A 27,788-nucleotide genomic window follows, 5' to 3' on the forward strand; every position below is an offset into this window, starting at 1 on the left:
GGGCCGTGGGGGGCTCCCTTGCAGTCCCAGATAGCCTATGAAGAGCTAAAAAACAAACATAAAAAACAAACAAACACCGTAGAGCTTCAGCAGGTTGAGTCCAGCTTGACTCATTTCATATTTTTTTTCAATGAAAAAAAATTATAATATTTTAAAAAACCAATTACATTTTTGATTTTAAAGTGGAAACAAATAACACAAGTATATCAGACATCAAAGACTAAAAACTATCTCTTTCCCTCTCACTTTCTTTCATGCTTTCTGTCTCTCTTTCATGAATTCTCCCACTTACAGTCCCACTCAGACAGTTACGCACCCACACACAGTCCCACTCAGACCCTGGGCCTTATGAAAAAAAAGAGGAGGGGGCCATGTGGACCCCCCTCCATGGGCCGTGTGCGACCACCACCTCCCTGGGGCTTTCTTTATTTTTTAAAAGGAGGGGGCCATGCAGCCCCCCTCGGTCCATTTCCAGCCCAAGGGACCGGAACTTGAAATTGAAAGTTGGGAGCACTGTGTGGCCCACCTCCTGGAGCCATATATGGCCCTGAGGGCCCCCAGGGACGGCTTCTGCTATGTCCCGGGGTGCCCACTCCTGGGACATAGCTGTTTGCTCTGACTTGGCAGGAGCTTTGAAGGCTCCCATTTAGTCGGAGCAAATACAAACTCTGCTTCAAGGAAGCAAGAGCTGTCAAATCACGCTCGCTTTCTGGGAGTAGAATTTTCATCTCTTTCCTTGCTCACAGAGATGCGGGCAGAGAAAGAGATGAAACAATTGCTCTCACATACATGGAGCTGCATGTTTAGCAGCTCCCTGTGTGTGAGAGCATTGCTGGCTCCTGCAGGAGGCGGGGAGCCAGCTGGGACCGCAGGGGCATTCATGCTTCGCCAGCGGCCCCTAATGCTGCTGACTGGGTGACCTAGGGGGCACCCAGGAGACATGGCCAGACCCAGGGGATGAACGGCCCGCTCCCCTTTGAAGGCTGGGCCCTGGGGGATGGGGTCCCCAGGGCTGAGATCGCCACGTGGCCCCCTCCTCTTAAAATCGGAAATCCTTAACACTGATCTATTGGGGTGCAATATGCATGTGACTGTGACAAGTGGGTTATTTTTTTGTCCTCTCCTGGTGAGAGCAGAGTCCATGGTTCTCCCTTTAAATTGCTACAAGTATGCAAATGTGCAAATCACCCAGAAGCTGCACCCGCTTGGCCCCACACTGTCTACCTTAGTAGTATGCAAAGGTCTTCCCGCCTTTTACCAGGATGATGGTTAGCTTACCAATTGGGCCCCCCCAGTGCGTCTGCAGCAGATTTGGGTGGTTGGTTCTTGATGCAGAGGAATATGAGGACATCTCCACAAAACAAAGAAGTACTTATGTCATATAGCTAAGAGAAAGGACATTGGTTTGGTGGAGATTTACATTTGTAGTTTTGTTGGTCTCTTTACAGGAAGTTTCATGGTATCAGAGAATTCTAGAGAAAAACGCACCAGGAACAGTTATGTTGCCAACACACACACAAGGTCACTGGTGACATTTCCTTGCACTCCATTACACAGTAGTAGTGTAGAATACATACTGAACATTTACTCAAAGAGGCAGAAAGAATTCCACTTAGGTAGATATTTTGAGCAAAGCTGTGGACTCTTGTTGGATAAAAAGGTAGGTGAGGTTCCTTTGTGGCCAAGTCACTAACACAGCTACTGACACACCTACACAGACACTCACACACCCACTCAAACACACTCAGACACTCATGCACCTACTCACAGAACCACTCAGACACTCGTGCACCCACTCACAGACCCACTTAGACACTCATGCTCCCACTCACAGATCCACTCAGACATCCATGCATCCACTCACAGACCCTCTTAGACATTCATGCACCCACTCACAGACCCACTCAGGGTCATGTACCGACTCACAAACCCACTCAGAGACTCATGCACTCACTCACAGACACACTAAAAAAATCATGCGCTTACTCACAAAACCACTCAGACACTCCTGCACCCACTCACACACCCACTTAGACACTCATGCTCCCACTCACAGATCCACTCTGACATTCATGCATCCACTCACAGACCCTCCTATACATTCATGTACCCACTCACAGACCCACTCAGGCTCATGCACCAACTCACAAACCCACTCAGAGAATCATGCACTCACTCACAGACACATCAAGAAACTCATGCATTTACTCACAGATGCACTCAGAGACTCATGTACCCACTAACAGGCCTACTCAGACTCTCACGCACCAACTCACAGACCCATTCAGACCCTCACACACCCATTAACAGACCCACTCAGACAATCATGTGCACAATCATATGCACACTCATACAATCACATACCTACTCAGAGACCCACTCAGACACTCATGCATCCACTCACAGACCTACTTAAAAAGGCATGCATCCACTTACACATCCACTCAGAGACTCATGTACCCACTTAGAGACCCACTAACAGACCCATGCACCCACTGACAAACCCTCTGAGGTATTCATGCACACACTCACAGACCCACTCAGAGATTGGGTGGTTATACAGGGTTAACTGAAGTGCCCGCGCGCAGGCCAGTGTTTGCGGCCAACCCCAGCTGCACACAGCCATGAGCCGTGCGTGGCATGGGGTTGGGTGGTTACAGCAGGTTGTCTGCAAGGCCTGGCGGCAGGCCAAACACTGAGCTCAAAGGCCGTGCACGGCAGTGGTTGGATTAACGTATAGTAATTAAAAAGACTATGGTTAAAAAAAACATCGAAATTCACTGAAAAAAACAAAGGTTACAGGGACGTTATAGTTAGGAAATAGGAGTAAAAATCCACAGAAATTCACTTGAAAAAACCAAAGGTTACAGGAATGCTATAGTTAGGATGTGAATTTACTCGCATAAAACCATAGACATCTTTGATAACCTCATTGATAATATCAATGTAACATTCGCAGTAACATTATTGAGAATTTTTGAGAACTGAAAAACTGTGCACGGCGGGGGTGCGAGTTATAGTTACCTTTGGGCATGAGTTATAGTTACTTGAGCTAACCATAACTATAGCTGCTGAATTTCTATGTTTTTATGCAAGTAAATTCACATCCTAACTTCACCGTCCCTGTAACCTATATACACACACACATATATAACCGACTGGCAGTTGCCAGTGAGTAATTATAGTTAGGACCTAGTTTCAGTAGGAGAAACGTTTTTTGTTTGTCTAATAACTTTGGCCCCATTTAATGAATCTTCACAAAATTTTCAAATCTAGTTTGCCACTCACTTCAGCTGCTGGCTTGAAAGTTTTGTGGTGATTTTTCATGTGGGGGCAGTAAAAAACATGAAGTCCCAAAATTTGTTTTTCCCATGCAATTTCCCATAGGGATTTTGAACATGACAACAGCATGAACCGCTGAATGGACTTATTCCAAATTTAGTAGAAAGCTAGATCTTGGTCAAGAAAGGGTGCTTTTTGTAATTTGGACTAAATCTGTTTAGAAATTATGGAGTTAGTAAAGAAAAAAGATTTATGTATATCTAACGAAGCGAAGGGTCCACAAATCTGACAGATTTCAACATGACATCTGATTTGCTGCACCCACTTCATCCAGGAAGTGGTGGCAGCCACCTTGGGACTTGGAGTCGGTCGCGTACTAAGAAAAAACACAACAAAAACTCAAAAGGGGGGCAGGGTAGGAATACTCTGGCCCCAAACCCTGATGTTTGGGTCCCACAGGGACACCACTAAGGCCTAAAAGTGATTTTCTTTTTAAATATATACACAAATCCACAGAGGATCAGTGGATCCATGGGAAACTTTTTTTTAAAAGCAAATGTGATTATATGCACTTGCTTTTTTGGTCCCCTGCTGGACCAGGTCTTTGGTGGGATTCTACAAATGTTTTGGGGGGACAGGGGCACACATGCCCACCCCTGGACCGTTTTCAGCCCCAGTGATTGCCACCCCATGGGGCACAGTCGATATTTAGAAGGGGAGGGCTGCCATGTGCCCCCCCAGGCCGATTTCGACCCTGGGGACCTATCCTATGGGGCGAAGCTTTATTTCATAGTGGAAGGATGCACATGGCCCTACTCCGGGGCCGATTTTGGCCCTGAAGGCCGCCACCCCTGGGGCCTGTGAGAAATAAAGGGGCTGGGGTAACCATACCCCCTCATGGAACAATTTTGGCCTTGGAAACCGCCACCCCCTGGAACCCATGTGTGAAATAAAAGGGGGATTGGGCTGCGTACCCCACCCCGAGGGGCATTTTCAGCCATAGGGACCCCTACCCCGTGGGCTGGGCTTTGCAGACAAATGGAGGGGTCTGTGCTAACCCCCTCCCTGAGACATTTATGGCCCTGGGGACTACATCCCCCTGGGCCGGCTCCAGCTATGTCGTGGGCTGCCCACCCTGCTACATAGTGGTTTTCTTACCCGCACTGGTGTTGCTCCTGCTTGGCGGGAACAATTTCAAGACTTTTGCCAAGTGAGAGCAAACACTAAGTGCGCTCCCTGAGAGCTGGAGCAATGCCGGCTCCTGCCAGAGGTGGGGAGCCGGTTGGGGCCACTGGGCATTGAGGCTCCCCCCACAATCCCCAACAATGATGAAGTGGGTTCTCTGGGTGGGCTCCAGGGCACCTACCCTTTATTGGCTATCCCTGGGAGATGGGGTTGCCGGGGCTGAAATCAGCCTAGATAGGGGGGCCTGGGTAGGGAGGCCGCACAGCCCCCATCCCCCTAGACTAATTAGCTGGGCTGCAGGGGTTGGGGTCCCTGGGGCTGAAATTAACCTAGGTGCCGTTTTTAATTGGCCTGGCCCTGGGGGATGGGCCCATATTGGCTTGGGGAAGGGGGCTGCATGACAACCTCTACATTTGAAAAGGTGGAGGGCCCCAGGGGATGGGTCCCTTGGGCCAAACTGGCTAGGGAAGGGGGCTGTTTGCCCCTCTCCCCCTTTAAAATATGGACGGCCCCCAGGAGATGGGGTCCCTGGGGCCAGAAATGGTCCCAAGAGGGGGCCTATGTGCCCCCATTTACAATATGGCTGGGCACAGGTAGACAGGGTCCCCAGTGTGGGATGGGCCCATAATGGCTTGGGGAAGGGGGCTGCATGACAACCTCCACATTTGAAAAGGTGGAGGGCCCCAGGGCATGGGTCCCCGGGGCCAAACTGGCTAGGGAGGGGGGCTGTTTGCCCCTCTCCCCCTTTAAAATATGGACAGCCCCCAGGAGATGGGGCCCCGGGGGGCAGAAATGGTCCCAAGAGGGGGGCTATGTGCCCCCATTTACAATATGGCTGGGCACAGGTAGACGGGGTCCCCAGTGCCAAATATGGCCTGGGGAGGAGAGCTATGTACCCCTCCCCTAAAAAATGGAGAGGCCCTAGGAATTAAGGCCCCCAGGCGGCACTCAGCCTGCAGAGGGGTTTGCATGCCGCCCTCCCGGGTTGGCTGGCTTCTGGGCCTGGAAACAGGGCCTGGCCACAGACCAGTCCCTGTGGCCAAACGCCACTGCTTATGACTGACGGCTGTGTGCAGTGTGGGATAGGCTGCATGAGGGGGGTTGGCCGCAGGACCTGGCCACACCTCTGCTGCGCCATGTGAGGCATGGAGTTGGCTACTGCGGCCAACCCCCTTCACACACGGCCAAAGCCCGTGCATGACGGCAGCTGGATTAACATATGGTAATTAAATATTACTTTACATTTAAAAAAAACTGGAAATTCATTAAAAAAATGAAAGGTTACAGGGGCATTATAGTTAGAAATACCATTACAAATGGTAGAGATTTACTGAAAAAAACAAAGGTTGCTGGGACATTATAGTTAGGAAATGGAGTTTAAAAAAAACCTTAGAAACACATTAAAAAAACAAATGTTACAGGGATGTTATTGTTTGGTTCATATTTTACAAACATAGAAATTCAGCAGTCAGGGTTATACTTATCTCAAGAAACTATAACATTTGCCCTAAGGTAACTATAACTCATGCCCACACCATGCACTGCTAATTACCCAACATATTACATTAGACATGACATCTTCACATCTTCTATGACATCATTTATAATACCACCACAACATTTGCTGTAAAGGTATTGATGAGAAAACATGCATGGTGGGGCACCAGTTATAGTTACCTTAGGGTACGAGTTATATTTTCTTGCGATAACTAAACCTTGAGATATACCTACCTCGAACGTCCCTGTAACCTTTGTTTTTTCTAATATATATATATATATCTATATCTATATACAGGGAGTGCAGAATTATTAGGCAAGTTGTATTTTTGAGGATTAATTTTATTATTGAACAACAACCATGTTCTCAATGAACCCAAAAAACTCATAAATATCAAAGCTGAATATTTTTGGAAGTAGTTTTTAGTTTGTTTTTAGTTTTAGCTATGTTAGGGGGATATCTGTGTGTGCAGGTGACTATTACTGTGCATAATTATTAGGCAACTTAACAAAAAACAAATATATACCCATTTCAATTATTTATTATTACCAGTGAAACCAATATAACATCTCAACATTCACTAATATACATTTCTGACATTCAAAAACAAAACAAAAACAAATCAGTGACCAATATAGCCACCTTTCTTTGCAAGGACACTCAAAAGCCTGCCATCCATGGATTCTGTCAGTGTTTTGATCTGTTCACCATCAACATTGCGTGCAGCAGCAACCACAGCCTCCCAGACACTGTTCAGAGAGGTGTACTGTTTTCCCTCCTTGTAAATCTCACATTTGATGATGGACCACAGGTTCTCAATGGGGTTCAGATCAGGTGAACAAGGAGGCCATCATTAGATTTCCTTCTTTTATACCCTTTCTTGCCAGCCACGCTGTGGAGTACTTGGACGCGTGTGATGGAGCATTGTCCTGCATGAAAATCATGTTTTTCTTGAAGGATGCAGACTTCTTCCTGTACCACTGCTTGAAGAAGGTGTCTTCCAGGAACTGGCAGTAGGACTGGGAGTTGAGCTTGACTCCATCCTCAACCCGAAAAGGCCCCACAAGCTCATCTTTGATGATACCAGCCCAAACCAGTACTCCACCTCCACCTTGCTGGCGTCTGAGTCGGACTGGAGCTCTCTGCCCTTTACCAATCCAGCCACGGGCCCATCCATCTGGCCCATCAAGACTCACTCTCATTTCATCAGTCCATAAAACCTTAGAAAAATCAGTCTTGAGATATTTCTTGGCCCAGTCTTGACGTTTCAGCTTGTGTGTCTTGTTCAGTGGTGGTCCTCTTTCAGCCTTTCTCACCTTGGCCATGTCTCTGAGTATTGCACACCTTGTGCTTTTGGGCACTCCAGTGATGTTGCAGCTCTGAAATATGGCCAAACTGGTGGCAAGTGGCATCGTGGCAGCTGCACGCTTGACTTTTCTCAGTTCATGGGCAGTTATTTTGCGCCTTGGTTTTTCCACACGCTTCTTGCGACCCTGTTGACTATTTTGAATGAAACGCTTGATTGTTCGATGATCACGCTTCAGAAGCTTTGCAATTTTAAGAGTGCTGCATCCCTCTGCAAGATATCTCTCTATTTTTGACTTTTCTGAGCCTGTCAAGTCCTTCTTTTGACCCATTTTGCCAAAGGAAAGGAAGTTGCCTAATAATTATGCACACCTGATATAGGGTGTTGATGTCATTAGACCACACCCCTTCTCATTACAGAGATGCACATCACCTAATATGCTTAATTGGTAGTAGGCTTTCGAGCCTATACAGCTTGGAGTAAGACAACATGCATGAAGAGGATGATGTGGTCAAAATACTAATTTGCCTAATAATTCTGCACTCCCTGTACATATATATGTATTCACTGAAAAAATGAAAGGTTACAGGGACGTTATAGTTAGGTTCTGAATTTTCTTGTACAAAACCATAGAAAGTCAATGGTTATAGTTAGAGTTCTTTTAAGTAACTATAACTCACGCCGTAAGGTAACTATAACTTGCGCTTTTGCCATGCACAGTTTAGTTATCAATCATTTTATTGCAAATGTTGTAGTGATATCAAAAATGCCATACATGATCTCATCAGTGATATAATATGTGGTGAATTAGCTGTGCATGGTGAAGGCATGAGTTATAGTTACCTTAGAGCGCGAGTTATAGTTACTTATGATTTTCTATGATTTTACGCGAGCAGATTCAGAACCTAACTATAACGTCCCTGTAACCTTTGTTTTTTTCAATGAATTTCTATGTTTTTTTAACGTAAACCAATTTAAATTAATGGGTGCATGAGTGTCTGAGTGGATGTGCGAGTGGGAACATGAGTCTCTGAGTGCATGTATGAGTGAATTTAGTGTATGAATTAGTCCGTGGTTTTTCTTTCAAATTTTTCCATATTCACAAATAATTTGCGTAAATTCGTGAATTTTTGCAAATGTCACTCATGGTGACACAAAATTGTTTTAAACTCATAATTCACCCCTAAAAAAACACCCATAACAAACCCCTGGGGTCAGGTTACCTTCACCCTGACCCCTTATGCACTTTCAATTTGGATTTTCACTCCTGGGGACTGTGTCCGATGAAATAAAATGGTTGCTGCATCTTTCTAATCAGGCTGCGGTCAGCCAATTGCAACGCTTCTTTTCACACGTGTATTCGCAAATAATTCACGAATTTTCCAAATTATTCACGAAATATTCACAAAGTCATCGCGGCCAAAGATATACAAATTTATTTTCCCTTTAATATCTCAAAAATTACTGAACGGATTTACACCAAATAAGTGAAAGCGTGATCTGTGTATCGAAAGCTTGCTTTTTGCCAAATTCGGTGTAATTCCATCTAGCAGTTTGGGCTGTAGATGTGTCTAAAAGTCATGAAGATTTATCAAACAATGCCAATAGTATAGGCAAGTCAAAAAGCGCTTTTTCTATGGAAACATGGTCCTAACTATAACAACCTAGTGGTGACCCACACTAGGCGAGATATATATATATATATATATATATATATATATATACACACACTTAAAAAATCAAAAGCTATAGATTGGCTCACATTTTAAACATACCAAACCATAGAAATTGACCACTTATAGTTTGACTTATCTCAAGTAAGTAATACTTGTGCCCTAAGGTAACTATAACTCGCGCTCGCGCCCACGCCATGCACAATTTTTTCATGAAAAGTTTTACTGCAAATATTACATTGATATTTTCAATGATGCTATCACAGATGCCATGAGTGCTGTAATTTGTGGGATAATTAGCAGTGCATTGCGAGGGCGCGAGTTATAGTTACCTTAGAGCACGATTTATAGTTACTTGAGGTAACTCAAACTATAACTGGTGAATCTCTATGGTTTGGTACGTTTAAAATGTGAGCCTAACTATAACGTCCCTGTAACCTTTGTTTTTTTCAGTAAATTTCTATGTTTTTTTTTTTTTTAACATATAGTAATGTTATTTACTATACGTTAATTCCTGTACGTGGGCAGTTGCCCACAGGGCCTGGCCTGCAGCCAGACCCTGCAACCAACATCTCTGAATGACCCAAACCCATGCTGTGCAAAGCCCTTTGGACGTGCATGGCGGGAGTAGGCAGTGGCTTCTCTGGGTGTGAGAATAGGTGTGAGAGGGTGTGTCTGGGAGTGAGAGTTATGTTATAATGTTATGTTATAAAGATTTATATAGCGCCCAACTGCCAACGGCCTCGTAGCGCTTATACAGCCATAGTGACGATGTATTGTTTAAAAACACAAGATTATTCAGTTTTAAGTTTTAAATAGCCATGTCTTCAATTCTTTTCTAAACGATACCTCTTGAGAGTTGTTTCTCAGCTTGAGAGGAAGGCTATTCCACAGTAACGCGCCTTGATAGGCTACCGATCTACCTCCCCATCTAGCTTTCCTCATAGTTGGAACTTTAACCAGATTAGCTGAGGAAGATCTAAGAGGCCTAGCTGGAATATAGACCTGAGCAAGGGTTTTCAACATGTCAGGTCCCTTCTCAAATATGGATCTATGAACATGGCACAGAGTCTTGAATTGGATCCTTTCTGCCACTGGGAGCCAGTGTAACAAGACAATTCCTGGCCGTATTGAGTGATGTTTCGGAATGTTTAGTAGTAGACGAGCCGCTGCGTTTTGTACTCTTTGCAGTCTCTGAATTACATATTTCGGGGAGCCAATGAACAGCGCGTTTCCATAGTCAATCCGGGCCCCAATCAATGCCTGGATGACCATTCTCCTCGCTGTAAAAGGCAGAATAGTTAACACCTTCCTTAAGGTCCTGAGCAGAGCGAAGGTCGTTCCTGCTACTTTGTTTGCATGTTGAGCCATAGAAAGAAAGGGATCAAGCCATATCCCCAGGCTTTTTATCAAGCCTTTAGGGGGGGGAAAAATCGATATCCCTCCCAATATGCTAGGATTGGCATGAGGAATTTTATTTCCAAAAAACATAACCTCTGTTTTATCATCGTTAAGCTTTAGTTTACTATCAGCCATCCAAGTAGCAACTGCCTTCATACAAGGGCCTAAAGCTAGTCCCATGTCCGGGTGGGAGTTGGAACAGGATACTATCAGCTGCGTATCATCGGCATAAGAAACTATGTTCAGTCCGAAGGGCTCAACTATGCCTGCTAATGGCCTCATGTATATATTAAAAAGCAGTGGACTCAAGGCCGAGCCCTGGGGGACACCACAGCTGCTAAAAGTGCTTCTAGAGATACATTCTCTGTCAAGTACCTGGAAAGACCTACCGTGAAGGAAGGAACGTATCCACTCCAACGCGGACCCGTCAATCCCACATTCTAGTGCCCTTTCTAAAAGGATTTTCCAATCAACTGTATCAAAAGCGGCACTTAGGTCAAGAAGGATGATCGCGGTTTCCATACCTAAGTCCATCCTCTTCCTTGCCTCTTCTGTTATGGCAATTAAGGCGGTTTCCGTACCATGTTTAGGCCTGAAACCCATCTGAGTCGGATGTATAATCTTATTTCCTTCTAGGAAAGATGATAACTGAAAATGTACATGTTTCTCCGCCAGTTTAGAGATTAAGGGCAACAATGAAATTGGTCTAAAGTTACTTAGTATCTTAGGGTCCAGACTAGCTTTCTTTAGGAGTGGCTTGACAATGGCTTGTTTCCAGTGGTCAGGTACAATGCCATCCTTTAGGGAATTATTAATAAGATTCTTTATTATAGGCCCTATGACTGAGATTCCCAAGCTTAGGACCTGGGGAGGGGCCGGGTCAAGCGGGGAGCCCGATTTTGTTAGTCTCATTAGACTGATGACTCTATCCAGATTGATAGGGGTAAAATTAGTAAAGGTAATTATTTCCCCGGCCTTCTGGATTGCTCTTTCCTGTCCTGTATTCAACGTATTAGGAAATGCCAGGTAAATAGTCTGGATTTTGTCCAGAAAACAATTAGCTAGCTCTTCAACATGTTGTTGGGGGGAATCTCTACTTTCTACTTCCTCTCTAGGATGGATAAGATCTTTTAGGGCCTTAAAAATCTCCTTAGGAGAGTTGGCCGCAGCTTCAATTTTTCCTGCATAGTATATTGCTTGAGCTTTTTTTATATCAATGTGATATTCTCGAATCGCATTTTTATAATCCTTTTTCATGGATTCATTTTTGGTACATTGCCATCTTCTCTCAAATTTCCTACACTCTCTTTTTTTCTCTAGAAGATCGGCATTGTACCATGGGGGTGACTTCTTACGCCGAGTACAATTGGACGAGGAGAGGGGTATAATCTCATCCAGGCTGTTCTCTATCCATTTATTGAAAGAATGCGAAAAGACAGTTATATTGTTAGTATTTATGCTCCCTGGTCTATTTTTCTCCAGTGCGGAGACAAAGTCTACAGGTTTTAGCCTATGCCATTTCCTCCGACGTGGGGGTATCCCTCTGTCTGGGGTCTTGTAGTGTGCAAGGTGTAGTTCCATTTCTACAAGAAAATGATCTGACCAAACCAGCGGGGAGGATAATAAAAATTTTAGATCAGGATTATTGGAGAAAGCCAGGTCAAGAGTGTGGCCCCTAACATGTGTGGGGCCCTGAATAATTTGATTTAAATCACATGCATTCAACTCTGCTATCAGCCTCTTGGAGGATGCAATATCTAAATTTTCTATAGTTGCTGTCTGATTATCAGTCTGGGTGTGAGAGTGCATACATCAATGCTTTAGTGGGTGCGTCAGTGTGCGCGCGGGTCTGTAAGTGGGTGCATAAGGGTGTCAGTGGGTCTGGGAGTGTGTGCGTGAGTGTCTGAGTGGGTCTGTGAGTGGGTGCGTTAGTGTCTTGAGTAGCTGTGTGAGAGGGAGAAATCGATTGAAAGAGAGAAAGAAAGTGAGAGGGAAAGAGAAATAGGGTTTTTTTGGATTTAAGATCTCATATACTTAGAATGAGATATTTGTGTTTGATTTAAAATGAAAAAAAAAATGTATTCATTATTTTTAATAAATTAGAATATTTTTTTATTTAAAAAAAAAAACATAAAAAAAGACAGAAATGATTCCAGCTGGACTCGAACCCCCAAAGCTGAGTATGAAGATTTGCGACCTCCACACTGAGCTATAGTTTTTTTTTGTTTTTTTCGCCCTTTATGGGCTTTCTGGGATCACAAGGGCTCCCCTGCGGTCCCTATATCTTTTTTTATTTGTTTATATATTTAATTTAAAAAATTGAAGAAATAAATAATCAAAAGCCCTTACGGGCTACCTGGCACTGCGGTGGAGGCCTCAAGGCTTCCCTCACGGTGCCATTGCTTCAGCAAGCATGGAGTTGCTTTGACAGCAGCTTCGTGCTTGCTGATGTATTTCATCTCTGTCCCCTGAACGCATACAGGGGACAAAGATAAAAGCTTTGGGGTTTGACAGCGGGACCTGCTTTACAGAACCTGAAGTGTTTGCTGTGGCTTGGGTGCAGCTGCAGCCAAGCCACGGCAAACAGCTATGTCCCATAGGGTGGGCACCCTGAGACATTGCAGGACCCGGCCCTGGGGGTGGCAGTCCACAGGGCCATCAGAGGCTCCACGAGGGGGGACACACAGCCCTCTCCAAACATAGGCAAAGCCCTGGGGGGTGGTGGTCCCTGGGGCTTCGGGGTCCCTTTTCTTTTTTCTACAGATTTGCCAAGGGGGTGGTGGTCCCCGGGGCAGCCGTGCACCCCAACAAATAAATTGCATTTTGCCCTGGGGGGTGGTGGTCCCCGGTGCGTGGGGGGGGGCCACAGGCCCACCTGCATATTATTACCTAGACGCCCTGGTGATATGGTGGTCCCAGGGACAGCGGGAGGGGGACTCTTGGCCCCAGCATATTAGAACACAGCCATGGGGAGGTGGTGGTCCCCAGGGCAGTGGGGGGGACGTGGTCCCCCGCATACAAATAATAAACCCTGGGGAGGGGTGGTCCCCCGGGTAGCAGGCGGGGACCAGGAGCCCCCCCCCCCCAGCATTTGTAATCAAATTCCCTCCAGGGACTTGGCCCACCCAGGGGCTTTACAGTAATGAAGTGCACGAGACCGCACTTCATTTTTATTTTTTTTTATTTTACGGCTGATTCACGGATCCACCACATCTAGGCAGGTAAAAATAAAACTAAAAAGCTTAGTAGCCCTGGGGAAGCTAAGGGGTCAGGGTGTTCGTACCCTGGCCCCTTTTCTTTTTTTTCACTTTTTTTTATGGGACTCAGCTTCAGTCAAGTCCCAAGATGGCTGAAAACACTTCAATGACTTCTGTTGTAGAAGCGTTATCAGCCAATCAGATATCTGCACGAGATCGGGAGGGGTCATGAAACCTTCGAGTCCCTTGATATACAAATTTGTTTTCCCCTTAATTTCTCAAAAACTACATAACGGAATTACACCAAAACAAAAAGCACACTCTTTTTGGGCCAGGACCTACCTTCCTTCCAAATTTGGCGCAAATCCATCCAGTAGTTTTTGTGCTATTGCTATTCAAAATCTCTATGGAAAAATTAATGGGGAAAACATATTTTGGGACCCCCCCTTTTTCTTGGCCACCCCAGATGGATCACCCCGAAACTTTCCAGGCAGCAGCTGACGGGACTGGCAATTTTTTGGGAACGTTTTGTGAAGATTGGTCAATCGGCGCGAAAGATAAAGGCAAGTAAAAAAATGCTTTCTATATAGAAACTAGGTGCTAACTATAACTGCCTAATGGTGACTGCCAGTAGGTGATATGTACCTAAATAAACCCTAAAAACACCCATCACCTAGACAGCCTCACCCAGCCTACCCTTAAATATACCCTTACCACCCAAATGCCCTCACCCATCCTAAATCTAAAAATACCCTTACCTACCAAATAATTCTACCCACCCTAAACCCTAAAAATACCCTTACATTTCATATACACTCGCCCTAAACCCTAAAAATACCCTTACCACCGGAATATCCTTACTCACCCTAAACCTTAGATCTACCCTTAGCACCAAAGTACCCTCACCCACCCTAAACCCTAAGAACACCCTTGCCACCCAAATACAGTAACCCACCCTAAACCCTAAAAACACCCTTGCCACCCATGTACCTTCACCCACCCTAAACCCTAAAAACACCCTTGCCACCCAAGTACCGTCACTCACCCTAAAACCTATCACCTCATCCACCCTAAATCCTGCAAAACATTGCCACCTAAATACCCTACCCCCTGATAAAGCGAAAAAAATACCCTTACCACCCAATATGTTAACCACTCATAAACCCTAAAAGTACTCTTCCCACCCAATAGCCTTATCCACCCCATAACCCTTAAAACATCCTTACGATTGTTTCCTTAAACTACCACCCAGATGCTGATAAAGAAAAGATTGCAAAATTATAAATTTATTTAATGAATGACTCACTGAACCTAATCATTCGATTAAGACTCACATACCCACATAGTTACTTTCTTACCCATAAAAAGTAGGGCTTGGAGTTAAGGTTGTGTCAGTGCCTTAACAAGTGAAGTCTTTTTAGATTTTTGGTTGAAGGGGCCATGCCACTCCTTTTATGCCACCCAGACTATTGACTATGCAATCCTTCATTACCTTATACCTCAGATTTTGCAGTAAATAAAAAAAAAAATGTTACATAGCTTCTCGTGTTTGACACTTTGAGGATTTCACCATTGTTATGGTTCAATTTTGATTCTACAGCTAACCTGACAAAATAACTTACATTATTTGCCTCTATCCGGGAAACTGATAAGAAATATTTGCTTCCGTAGGCCATTGCAGGGAAATAGACGTTCACTGACAAGTTGCTGATGGAGTAGCATCCAATGTATTGAATCTGCATGAAAAAGTAAACAAAATATTTGAACACTGACAATAGTTAAATATTGAGATACAACTACTATTGTTTTTAGAAATACAAATATTGTTTATTTATCATTTTTTGCCTTATCCTAAAGAAGGCAACCCTCTTGATTGAGCATCGGCTAAAATTAATTCAACACATTAAGGGAAACACAGATCTCTAAGAAGGCCCATTAAAGCTTGGTCATATGCCAAAATATGCCCTAATGGCCATCTACAGCATGAAGAAGGAAATAATTAATCAAATTGGTAAACATTCCTGGCTGTATTCACAAAGGTATGTTAACACGTATATTTACTCATGTGTAACTTTATGTTTGCACCTAAATTCTTTTTTTTTTTTTTGCTAGTCACCATTTCCAAGTGTAAATTTACGCTTAAGTGTAGACGTGTGTCTCAACCGAATGAACCCAAGAGGTGGAGACTTCTAAAACAGAATTCACAAGTGAAAATTCATTACTAATAGCTTTTCACATGTAGGCAGGATCTCTGCCCAAAGGGTGAAGAATTCTCAACGGAAAAATATGGGGAAAATAATGAAGTTTATTATTTTGTAAAAAATATTAGACATATTTTTATCTAAAATAATAATGTCAATAAATATAATTTTTTCACCTAAATCCAATTAAATAAAATGCTGTTGCATATTACTTTAACAATTAGATGATTATTAAATAATTCAAATATATTAATGTAAAATATATTAAAATTAAAATAAACACCCTCTCTAGCATTTTAATATTTAATAATATTTAGTCAATTTAATTATGTTTTTGTATTAACCTAATTTAATTTTTTATCAAATGTTTAAATGATTATTAAAAAAATAAGTTAATTATTGTGAATTGAGAACTCCGATATTAACTGGTTTATCGTAAAAGCTACAGCAAACATTGAAGGAACCTTTTGAAAATATTTTGTTTTGCTCTCTGGAAACTTGGGAAAACTTGGTAAATGAAAATAAACTATCCTCTACTACAAGACACCCACTGCCAAACAAGGGTCTTATTATGACTTTGACGGACGGAAAAGACTGTCCGCCAAAGTCCCGATGGGTAGGTTACTGCCAGTGTGGCAGCCTCCCCGCCAGGCCCATTCTGAGTTTACCCCCTGGGTATGTGGGCGGAAACACAGTTTCCACTTGCTGGCCCAGCGGAAAACAGCCTACAGCATTGTCTCCGGCTCATGATAGAGCTGCCGATAATGCTGTAGTGCGTAGGGTGCAGTTGCACCCACTGCAATGTTGCAGACAGTGAACATTCCGATGGGGCTGCCAGCGGGGCCCTGCACTGTCTCAGCAAGCCTTTTCATGGTGGCGTTATAGCCATGAAACCGCTGGCGGAGAAGGGGGTTGTAATCCAAGCAGCGGAGCCCTGGTGGATTAGGACTGTCATGTAGATGAAAAATGGTGGTTCTAGCGGACTGACCGCGGCGCTACTGCCACAGTCATATTTTGGCACTTGGACCGCTGCATTGGCAGCGGTCATCAGAACGCCAGGGTCTTAATGAGGTCCATACTGTGGAAATCACAAACTGCATTTTGCAGTACATGAAGTCGTACTACAGTAGAACTACTCATATACTACAAAATGGTATTCTGTAACATATGGGCGGAGACCTCTGCCACTCCTATCTTTTCAACGTGGAGATCTCCTCTATGTGTGCAGAGGTCCTCCACACAAAGAGGTATTTGCTTTAGTAATAAATACTGGAGAAACCAGCAGGCTTGGATGGAAAATGGGGAATATTTACTCCTACCTAGTTGAGGTTTACTGAGGGGGTAAGGAAAGGCTTAGGGAGGGACATTTATCTACAATCAATCACCCATAAAAGACTAAGGCGGTCATTCTGACCGCGGCGGGCGGCAGTCGCCGCCCGCCATGCGGTTACCGCCGAATGACCGCCCCGCGGTCAAAAGACCGCGGCGGTCATTCCAACTTTCCCGCTGGGCCGGCGGGCGACCGGCAAAAGGCCGCCCGCCGGCCCAGCGGGAAAGCCCTTGCAACGAGGAAGCCGGCTCCGAATGGAGCCGGCGGAGTTGCAGGGGTGCGACGGGTGCAGTGGCACCCGTCGCGATTTTCACTGTCTGCTAAGCAGACAGTGAAAATCTGTATGGGGCCCTGTGAGGGGGCCCCTGCACTGCCCATGCCAGTGGCATGGGCAGTGCAGGGGCCACCAGGGGCCCCACGACACCCGTTCCCGCCATCCTGGTTCTGGCGGTGAAAACCGCCAGAAACAGGCTGGCGGGAAGGGGGTCGGAATCCCCATGGCGGTGCTGCAAGCAGCGCCACCATGGCGGATTCCCTGGGCCAGGGGAAAACCGGCGGGAAACCGCTGGTTCCCCTTTTCTGACCGCGGCTTTACCGCCATGGTCAGAATAGCCCAGGAAGCACCGCCAGCCTGTTGGCGGTGCTTCCGCTGCCCTCCGCCATGGCGGTCATGGACCGCCAGGGTCGGAATGACCCCCTAAGCCTGTTTCTATTCACAAACTACATTTCAAAAGTTACTAAGTCAAAAGGTCTTCTCCACAGTAGTGAATTTACACCAGTTCAGCTTTGGTGCAAGACTTCACCACAGGTGGCCACTCACATGTAGTGCAACACTCTCCTATTGAACATAATGATGTCAGGGACTTAATATTCCTATGGGAAAAAGTGTTAAATAAGTTATATTATTTTGATTTTTTTAAATAAATGTATAATTGTTTTTAGTGTTACAAACTTAGATTACATTTTATAATTTGAAAAAGACCTTGTAATAAAAAAACTAAATTTTTAAACTTCAAATAAAAATGTCAAGTTATTTAAAATAATACAAAACACAGCTTTTAATTACATTTATTGAATATTAATCAACTATTAAAATCCTAGTGATGGTGCGTTTTTAATCCTAATAAAAGAATTTCATTATACTACTGTCGGTCCGACTGCCAAATTACAACCCTGGCGGTCAGACCACGAGGGGACTGCCACTAACGCCAGTGTTACATAGTTCCCAACGGGATCGCAGCAGTCAGAGTCGTGGTCAGCCACAGTGGCACTGAGTTCAATGCCACCGTGCTGATCGCGAGTCCTCTTTCTGCCAGCCTTTTCATGGCGGGGACCCCACCATGAAAAGACTGAAAGCTAATGCTGGAGGCTACAGGGGGGCCCTGCACTCCCCTTGCCCATGTCATTGCAAGTGCAGAGGCCCCCCTGCCCAGAACCCTTGGAATACACACTGTCTCCTACGGCAGACAGTGTGTAATCTAAGGGTGCTGGGAGCACCTTTTGTGCGACAGCATTGGCCTTGGCTCCATAAAGAGCCAAAGCTAATGCCGCTGCACGGTTTTCACTGGGCTGACTGGTGAAAACCTCAGATTTCTGAGGTTTCCGGCAGTCAGCCCAGTGGAAACTTTGCAATAGGTCTGGGGGGAGACCTCTAGCTATGGGGTGGTCGCATTTCCACAGGGCTGTCGGTCCAGCAGTCGGCATGCTAATCTCATAATAAGGCCCTTAATGTGCTTCAACATTTTACTTTATAAGTCCTAGGTTAATAATAATTATTTAAAATAATTGACATCTATTATATATTATAATCTTTTTTTACTTCATTATTTTTCCCTCTCATTTTCCACAGAGACATCTCTGCTATGGTGGTGGATATGTCCGCTTGCATGTGACAAGTTAGTAGGAGTAACTGTACACTTATAAATTCTGCCTTAGATGTCTCCATTCCATGGTTTCAGGGGCTGGAGACCTGTACGTCTGCACTTACGTGTACATCTACACTCAAACATGGGGAATAGCAAAACGCCTAGATGTAAGGGTAAATTTACATGTGACTAAATCTACATGTGTAAATGTAACATTGTGAATAGGACCCAGAAAGTCTGAATAACCCATTATGGTAAATAAAGTCCAATAGCTCTTATCTGAACAGCCTGTAGGCCAACGGCCTCTTTGATAAGGTTGATAAAATCTTTAAAGAAATAAAATAGATCATATGCTGGAACTGTTTATTGAGACACAGATTTTATGAAAGACTTCAGTCTTTTGGAAGGAGGCAAGTTGTGTGATATTTCTTAAAAAGAATAGAAGAGTTGACTAAATCAGGGATGTCCAACCAAAAAGATGTCATGTTTTCTGTCTGTATGTATGACATAAATTTGCAAGCAAAAATCTAAAGGGAATTCCAGTATGTAGCAAGTTCTTTTCCTAAAATGTGTCAGCGACTCAGTGGTCCTTGAGCTTCATGTTAATACGCCATCTCTAAATTGTGCCTCTTTTGGGCTCATAGCATTGATCATGTTGGTGTTTTGCACCAATACATTTGAACCGTTGAAATGCAGGATCAGGGCTATCTGAGTACGAAAGGATGGCGGCCCTAGTGCAATAAAGGAAATCTTTGAAGATCAATATTCAAAATCAAAAACCATGAAGGTTTATTCAAAAGTAAGATACATTACAGACCTCAAAAACTAGGTAGGCAGATTTAATTCTGTTCCGATAATGCATTAAAAATGGCTAATTGTGAGAGGCCATAACAAGAGGGGATTAACCATAATCAAAATATAATTCAGTAATGAACAAACATAAATTTACTCCGTTTGTAATTTAAGAGGTAAGAGGTAAATTAGCAATAGACTAATGTGGAAGCTGTGAGTTCAAAAGCAAAAGTCATAAGCACTGCTCAGAATCAAAGCAAGGGCAGTTCTTTAAGAATAAATCAAATACCAGACTGTCATAGAGTCTGCCTGCGTAGAAAGGAACGAAGAATCTAGCACTTGATCAAGTCTGAGGAAAGTCAGATAACAATTAGAGATGTGGACTGTTCATCCCAGAAAAGGCACATTTTATAGTTTTATAGAAGTGGAACAGAGCACTCTTGATGTAACTTGAAGTGGTAATTTACGCCTGACCTAATAAATTTACATGACATAAACCAAAACATAAAACAATAATAAGTGATGACATTATGTTACATAAAAGAGACCACTTTAAGGACTGCCTAAATTATTAATTAACTCCTTAAGCTCCTTTTCCCTATAAACAAGGGAAATGGCATTGCACTATTGAACAATAACCCTTCTAAAATAAATGACAATTCATTTGTGGCTGGAAGCAGCAACACCCTTGATTATTGCAACATATGAGGACATCTCCAACATGGCTTCCTCTGAAGCACACGGTTTAGTTATAGTATGAGAAGCAGCACCATGAACTGAATCCCATTTCAACTATTTTATGAAAAGGAAAAACACAGAAGAGGAAAATAAAAGTACACACTGGAAAAGTATTTGTGCAAAATTTAAGAGTTACCTTTTTTAGCTGTCAGTACAAATAGGCACAGGCCCAGTAAATTTCTTTTTTGCAGCCTAATTATGCTAACAAATCCACATAGTAAAAGATTATTTTCTAGTTAATAAAACACCCAGTCAGTCATCATTAGCACATATATATAAGATAATAGCAAATTTTATTTTGCTTATCAGGGTTTCACATGTGAAGACAAATATCTTCAAATACATCATTCAAAATTGCTTAGTCCTAAATTTTGCAGAGAGCCTTAAGGATGGTCTTGGAATTACAACAGTCGATGAGCGTACGTTTGGTAGAGTGAGGTGACAGACTCAGTGGCAGAGTGTGTCTGCAATATTGAAATTGGTGCATGGTTTAATAAAGCTTGGAAGTGCAGTGCTCCGCGGTCAGAAAAGGGGATCCGGCGGTTTCCCGCCGGATTTCCCCTGGGCCAGAGAATCCTTGCAGCGCTGCCATGGGGATTCCGACCCCCTTCCCGCCATCCTGTTCCTGGCGGTAAAACCCGCCAGGAACAGGATGGCGGGAACGGGTGTCGTGGGGCCCCTGGGGGCCCCTGCACTGCCCATGCCACTGGCATGGGCAGTGCAGGGGCCCCCTAACAGGGCCCCACAAAGATTTTCACTGTCTGCTATGCAGACAGTGAAAATCGCGACGGGTGCTACTGCACCCGTCGCACCCCTGCAACTCCGCCGGCTCCATTCGGAGCCGGCTTCCTCGTTGCAGGGGCTTTCCCGCTGGGCCGGCGGGCGATCTTCTGGCGATCGCCCGCCGGCCCAGCGGGAAAGTCAAAATGACCCCCGCGGTCTATTGACCGCGGTGCGGTCTTTCGGTGGTTTCCGCCCAGCGGGCGGCGCCCGCCTCCCGCCGGGCTCAGAATGAGCCCCATAGTTAACTTCCTCAGCCGATAGCATAGGCGAAATGAAAGAACATAGGAGTGCTACAATTTCTAAAAATGTAAGACAAAGTTTTGTCAGGGATGCACCAGCATAGTGCTCTGAAACCTCTACTGGAAAGAAATAGTATGTTTGGTCATGTGATGTCTGTTCATCAAGGCCTCAAGTGCAATCATTTTATTATAAAAATAATCATGTTTTTGATTTGTGCACACAGGTATAAAAAAAAGGAACTCAAACACATGCACAAATTACATGCCTGGAAGCATTATATTTACACACAAATGCACACTACAAACTGATACATTCGAAACAAATAACACTACCTTAAAAGTTGTTTTAAATTCAGGTCCCATTCCATTGAGAGTTGTTCTAGTTGGGAGAGTTTCATATCGGTTTAGTGTTGATGCACTGTGGATACAAATCAATAGGAACAAATGTTGGTGGCTTGGAAAGAGGCTGCTTTGACTAAACAAAATCTGCATATAGCTGGAGGAAAAGTAATTGATCTTGGAGAGGACCATGCTGTTTTGTGCAGCAGGTTGCATAAAACTTTGCATTTTTCAAGGCACATAGGGCCATATGTAGCAAAGGGTTTTTCCCATTCTGTGTCAATGGGAAAATGTGTTCGTACATATGGCCCATAGTCTCACTGAGTATTTATTTAAGGCGCAGATGCCCTCTCTTATGTTCATAGGCGGAAGAGGGATGTGGTGGTATTAGGAACATAAAAGTGGGGTCCAACAGGCTATGCTTCAATAAAAAAGGCAAATTTGAAGGGAAATGGCTATTGGATGCACAGGTAAATGGTCACTGGGATGGAAACTTGTCCAGTATCTGTGGCTTATGGAATTACAGTAGTATGTAGTACCGTGGATAAGAAGTACTGGTAAGGTCAATATGTCTAGTGTTGACTACAAGCCTTTTGGATTTTCAAATTCTTGTTTTGGCTTGCAATGGTCTTTGTAAAACGTTATTGTTGGGTAGCTGCTGGGCCCACGTCAATATTAAAAAAACATAATTGCTTAAAAGCAAAAGTCTTTTTGTGGTCTCCAAAGGCACACATTCACATAGTAGCGCCTGGCACTAAAGAAAGCTACTCTGATTGCAGATGTGCCAATGGCTGAAGTGGAATGACCCACGGCCTCATGCTGGGTCCTGCAGCGGGTGGAAGGAAAATGTCAGCAACACAACAGACCAATGGACGAAGAGGGCTGACTGAAATTCCTATAGGTAGACACAGAATAAATATAGTTTTAGTAAAATAAAAAGTTCCTGGCTAATGCTAAACCTAACCATGTTGACTAATGTGCTACACGGGTAAGATTATGATAGAATTAAGTAAACACCTTCTGTTAAGGATACATTTGTTGCCATGATGATAAACAAGCACTATCCACACAAAATTTAACATCAGAGAATGTTACCCCTTTCAATGTATTTATACGTGTAACTTACACAACACTAACAAAGACACAAAGCAGTGGAGCACTGGACAGAATGGTGGGTTTACAGTGAATGATATAGAAAAATATGTAGAGGCTCAGCCCAGATACTGTACTATGGGCAAGGCCAGTTTAATTATGGGGTTGGGAGCACCAAATTATGTGGTATGGGGCACTAAATTATGTGGCACGAAACGGTGAATTATAAGCATAATGCAGCACATTTTTTATAGAATGACTTTATTATTTTGTAATTTGTACACAAGGTAATAGTGTCTGGACAAAGATTTCACCTCATTAGCACCAGTTTAACAACCAAAAATAGAAATAACCAACAAAAAGATGACAAGTTAACCTTTATAAATGATGACCTTTCAGAGCGCACCAACACGCTGCCACGGTTTTAGTAACTTTTGAGCCATTTGAGGTAGAAACAATTTTTTTTGTTAAACTCTGTAGATTATGCAGCAGATTATGGATTATATGGCAAATGTGGCAAAAACATGATTACGCGAAAAAGGCTGTGCCACTGTATTGCATGATTTTGATGGCCCTGACTATGACCACTTGATTACAGTGGTGGGCTAATTGGACATAGGTGAATGTAGTATACGCTCCCTAATACTGTATTGATAAATACTTTTATTAGCCTTTAACCATAAATGTGAAGCTCCCTCGTCATCTCAAGAATAACTATCACCATAACCACCCTTCAGAATCTCTGTACATAGAGATTCTGTCAAGCACTATAGCAACAACAATGAGCATGTCAGAGACAGGATTATACTCACTGTCACATATCTCCTTACTTTACATACAAATAACTACTACATTATCTACATATAAAATACATGTTTATAAATAATATTACCTGCTCTAAATGAAATATATTATGCTTTAAACTGAATAACTATATAATCCCAAATTCTACAAAATCATATTTTATTAATCAGAATTATCTCAAATAATGCAATTGATATTTCTTAAAGGTACCTTTACATCATTTCATTATGTAATCAGAAAACCTAACCTGCACACAATGTTGTCTGCTTCATTGTCTACTTGTCCTCAATCCCTCTTAATCACACCCTGTTTTCCTTCCACACCCTATTTCCCTTTGGTATTCCCCTTTGTAGGATCATCCTTCTTGTTTACCACATTGACTCCTTCCTCCCATTTAGCTTCCAACTGTTGCATTTCTTTCATACACGTATCCGATTCCTCAACAATATTTTCAATGACTATTGCCTCCTGCAACGTTGAATTTCTTGCCACCTACAATCTCTCTTGCATTCTCTTAGTTTTAAATTGCACAATGAATTGGTCTCTGATCATCTTATCAGTCATTGTACCAAAATCACATTTGATAGTTAACTCTCTCTCAGCCTTGTTACCAGTTGATCTGCTGACTCACGTGCTTTCTGGGGCTGAGTATAAAATTTATGCCACTGCATAACTATATTGACCTGTTTCTCATAGTACTTTTCCAATCTCCTCTGTGCTTCAATATACAGATTTTCTATAGCCTGCCAATCTGCACCCATCACTTTCGTCAAAAATGTAAAAACATGTTGCCCCCCTTCTCCAGTGCATTGAGTAACAAAGCCTTTTCCCTAGATGGTGGGTGTCTCAACCCATCTATGGTTTCTAGATAATTTGCAAAAATTCCAATCCGCTCTTACCATTCTATTGAAGGTAAACCTGCCTGAGGTAAAAACATTGGAGGGGCTGCCACTGTTTGATTACTTGCAATGGTTAATTTTAAATGTGCTCTAATTACTCAAAATGACTATATATATATATATAAATATATACTTAGAAGTCCCTCTTCAGTACTAGTACTAATTGCTGTCTGGATGCTCTTACTGTGTTATCAGTGACACTCCAATAATGCACTAATCAAAGACATGCACTGTTGAAGGTACATTATCCTCAAGCAACGTTATGCGCGCTGTGCACCCGTTCCAATGACGCGCTGATTAAAGGCATGCTGTTGAATGTTTCATTTGCTAGCACAACTGCATGCTTGCATGCACTGCCTTAGTTGTATGGGCTGGTCTGCTTTCTCTTCAAACACCAGGCCAGAATGATGGTTCATGCACTGACTCTATTAATACTCACTGCAGGCTTGGCAGGCTGCATACACCATTTTACCTTACATCTTACTGCATTTAAGTTTAAGCACTCTTGTTGGGTCACAAAAAGTACTTACAACCCTCTTCAATATCATGGCATTTTCTTCTACCACTGCCAGAAACACATCCCTAAGTATCACTGCAGGAAATGTCACTAGAGCAGGTAAATGACACTGATTCCACACAGCAGAGTTCCTCGAACTCCTTAGCGGCCCAAACAGCATCCATAGAGACTTTACTTTTGGAGATTGTGAACTTCAGGTCCTAGCACGCTGGTTACAACCTCACTGTGGCTGAAATGCCGCTGAACAGGTTCTCATCACCAAATTGTAGTAATATGCTCACTAATACTGTATTAATAAGTAGTTTTATTAGTCTTCCGCCATAATGTGAAGCTCCCTCACCTGCTCAAAAATAACTGTCACCACAACCACCCTTCACAATCTCCATACACGGAGATTCTACCAAGCACTGCAGCAACAACAATGAGCTTGGCAGTGAGGTGATTACACCCATTACAACAGTGAGGCTAATAGTCATGGTTGGGAAAGGGATGAGAAATTGCAGAGCTATGCCAAGAAAGGGGCAATGTAGGCTCTCAGTACAAGGTATGCACCCAATTTCCAATAGAAGAAGGCGTACAGAATTTATGCTTCAATATTTGCACCTACCTGGATATGAAAAGATCAGGTTCATATCTGATGAAAGCCAAGAGCTGAACAGTGTTGTCGTGAAGGGTTTTATTTAGTTCTGTGCTGTCGCTGCAAACAAGAAATATGGGTTTTTAACATACAACAAAGGTAGTTGTATGAGAGAGGAACACAGGGTAAAGAGTGAAATAAAGTGATAGAAAAGAGCCAAGTGAAGTATTTAAAGCGATGAAAAACACTAAAGAGAGCTTAAATAATATCTGGCCCTGCTTATTTCCGAAATGTTCACCTGATTTACACTTTGCTGCACAAACTGAGGCATAGCTGATACAAACAGATTTTACAACGATTATAACCTATGGTGACCACCTCACCCCATGTCATCCCAGTCAGTGTTTTCAGTCCTAGGCTACAAAGTGAAAACCTAGTGCATTCTGCGTGATGTAGCATTGTTTTGACTCCATTGAGTTAATCATATCGACAGACCTGATGCAATTATTTATAGTGCGAAAGCCCAGGACGGACAACAATGTCCTTGATGACATGCAGTGAGGTGGTCAATCTATTTTAACTGCATTATTTTGCATCCCATTTCATGAGCAGCAAGTTTGTGGTGGCAAACTGGACATCTAAATCTGACAATTGCAGCACTGTTTACACTCACCTTGTCAATCATTCAGTGCTAAAAACAAAAACAAAATTAAACTATAACTGCATTAAAATAGGGCATCACAAACACAGGAAAAATTGAAAGCAAAAGGGAATTTGAAAGCAAAATAGGGACAATATTGTGATGGATAGTGGAATAAATACACAAGTGTTTAAAAACAGAAAAGGGGAATGGGAGTGGAACAGGAGGAAATATAAAGAGATAGTACAGCATTGAAATGGGCACTAGCAAATTATGATGATTTCAGAAGAATCTAGAATCAAGCTATCAAGAGTCTCCTGCTTGGGCTGAGCTTCAGCTACATCTGAATTTGACAGTGATCATGATTCCAACTCAACAGCGATCGTGATTCCAACTCATCCTAGGTACTCTATCATATAATAAGAGAAAGCTGTATCATCTCCTTAAAGGGTAAGTGGGTTGGAATTTGTTGAACCACCTTGTGGTGTAAATTTCCATGTGCATTGTGGAGGCTCCAAACATTAAAACCCTTTTAAAGATCCCCATCTTAGGGGACCACTATTCACATTTTCCAGTGTAGACAGCATGTAAAGTAGAGGCTGGACACAAAGAGCTCATAATTACAAAGAGATTGGGATGCCGGACTAAGACATAAATCTAATTTTATTTTGAAACAAACTCCAAAAGCTACAATTGAAAGCATAAGTCATACCTAGTAAAGATGCTTTCTGAAATTGTCTTACCTGTTTGCCATGAGCTTAATCTGAATGCGGTTTAAGAGGGCTGCACAGCTGAACTCAAAATCAAGAAGAAAGGTCACCTAGAAAGTGGTAAAATATTGCTATTATTAAGAAGGGTAAAGGTCAGGAGTAACAAAATTCTTGAATTACCCTTTGCAAGCACACCTGTCTTATTCCCAATTTCACAAAGGATGTAAATGTGCAAAGAACTATAAAAGGATGGGATTGACTAGATGTCTTCTGTATGCCAGACTGGAATGTAAGATCGGAATTCACACTTTTATTTAAAAAAAATGAGAAAATACTGTCAAAAGTAAGTATATCAAAAACTACCAGGTGTTGAAAGTAATGTCGTTTTTATCTGATCCAAAACTAAGACCCTTTACCAATGAAGTATGTTTTTTTTTTTTTAGAAAACATTTTAAAACCTGCTTAGTATTTGATTTTATATTGTATTGGTTCTTTTTAGGAATTTTTAGCCAAGTACAAAACAACATGGTGTTTTTTTTCAAAGAACTTCGACAAACTAAAGCTATGAGAAAAAAGAAAAGATTTGTTTTCCCATACATGTATTCTCTAGACAATGGCTAACCGAATCTGGCTGAAGATAGAGTCCAACAATATGGGTGATGAGAACAAGACCACCAAATGCATGGAATTTCCTGGGATCCTCTGAATAGGATCGAGATT

General features: G+C 43.0%; 1 protein-coding gene across 2 annotated transcripts in view; it reads right to left on the bottom strand.

The window, feature by feature from the left end:
* ITGA10 (integrin subunit alpha 10) overlaps positions 1-27,788 on the bottom strand; it is a 285,816-nt gene that overhangs the window by 36,762 nt on the left and 221,266 nt on the right. For both annotated transcript variants that reach the window (XM_069217945.1, XM_069217946.1), the window contains exons 22-25: positions 27,102-27,178; positions 25,749-25,838; positions 21,824-21,908; positions 15,165-15,278 (exon numbers count right to left, since the gene is read on the bottom strand). In XM_069217945.1, coding sequence (XP_069074046.1) covers positions 15,165-15,278; positions 21,824-21,908; positions 25,749-25,838; positions 27,102-27,178 — 366 coding nt within the window. The remainder of the gene's footprint in view (positions 1-15,164; positions 15,279-21,823; positions 21,909-25,748; positions 25,839-27,101; positions 27,179-27,788) is intronic.

Source organism: Pleurodeles waltl, chromosome 12 (genome assembly GCF_031143425.1).
Source record: "Pleurodeles waltl isolate 20211129_DDA chromosome 12, aPleWal1.hap1.20221129, whole genome shotgun sequence".
NCBI classification, from domain to species: domain Eukaryota; kingdom Metazoa; phylum Chordata; class Amphibia; order Caudata; family Salamandridae; genus Pleurodeles; species Pleurodeles waltl.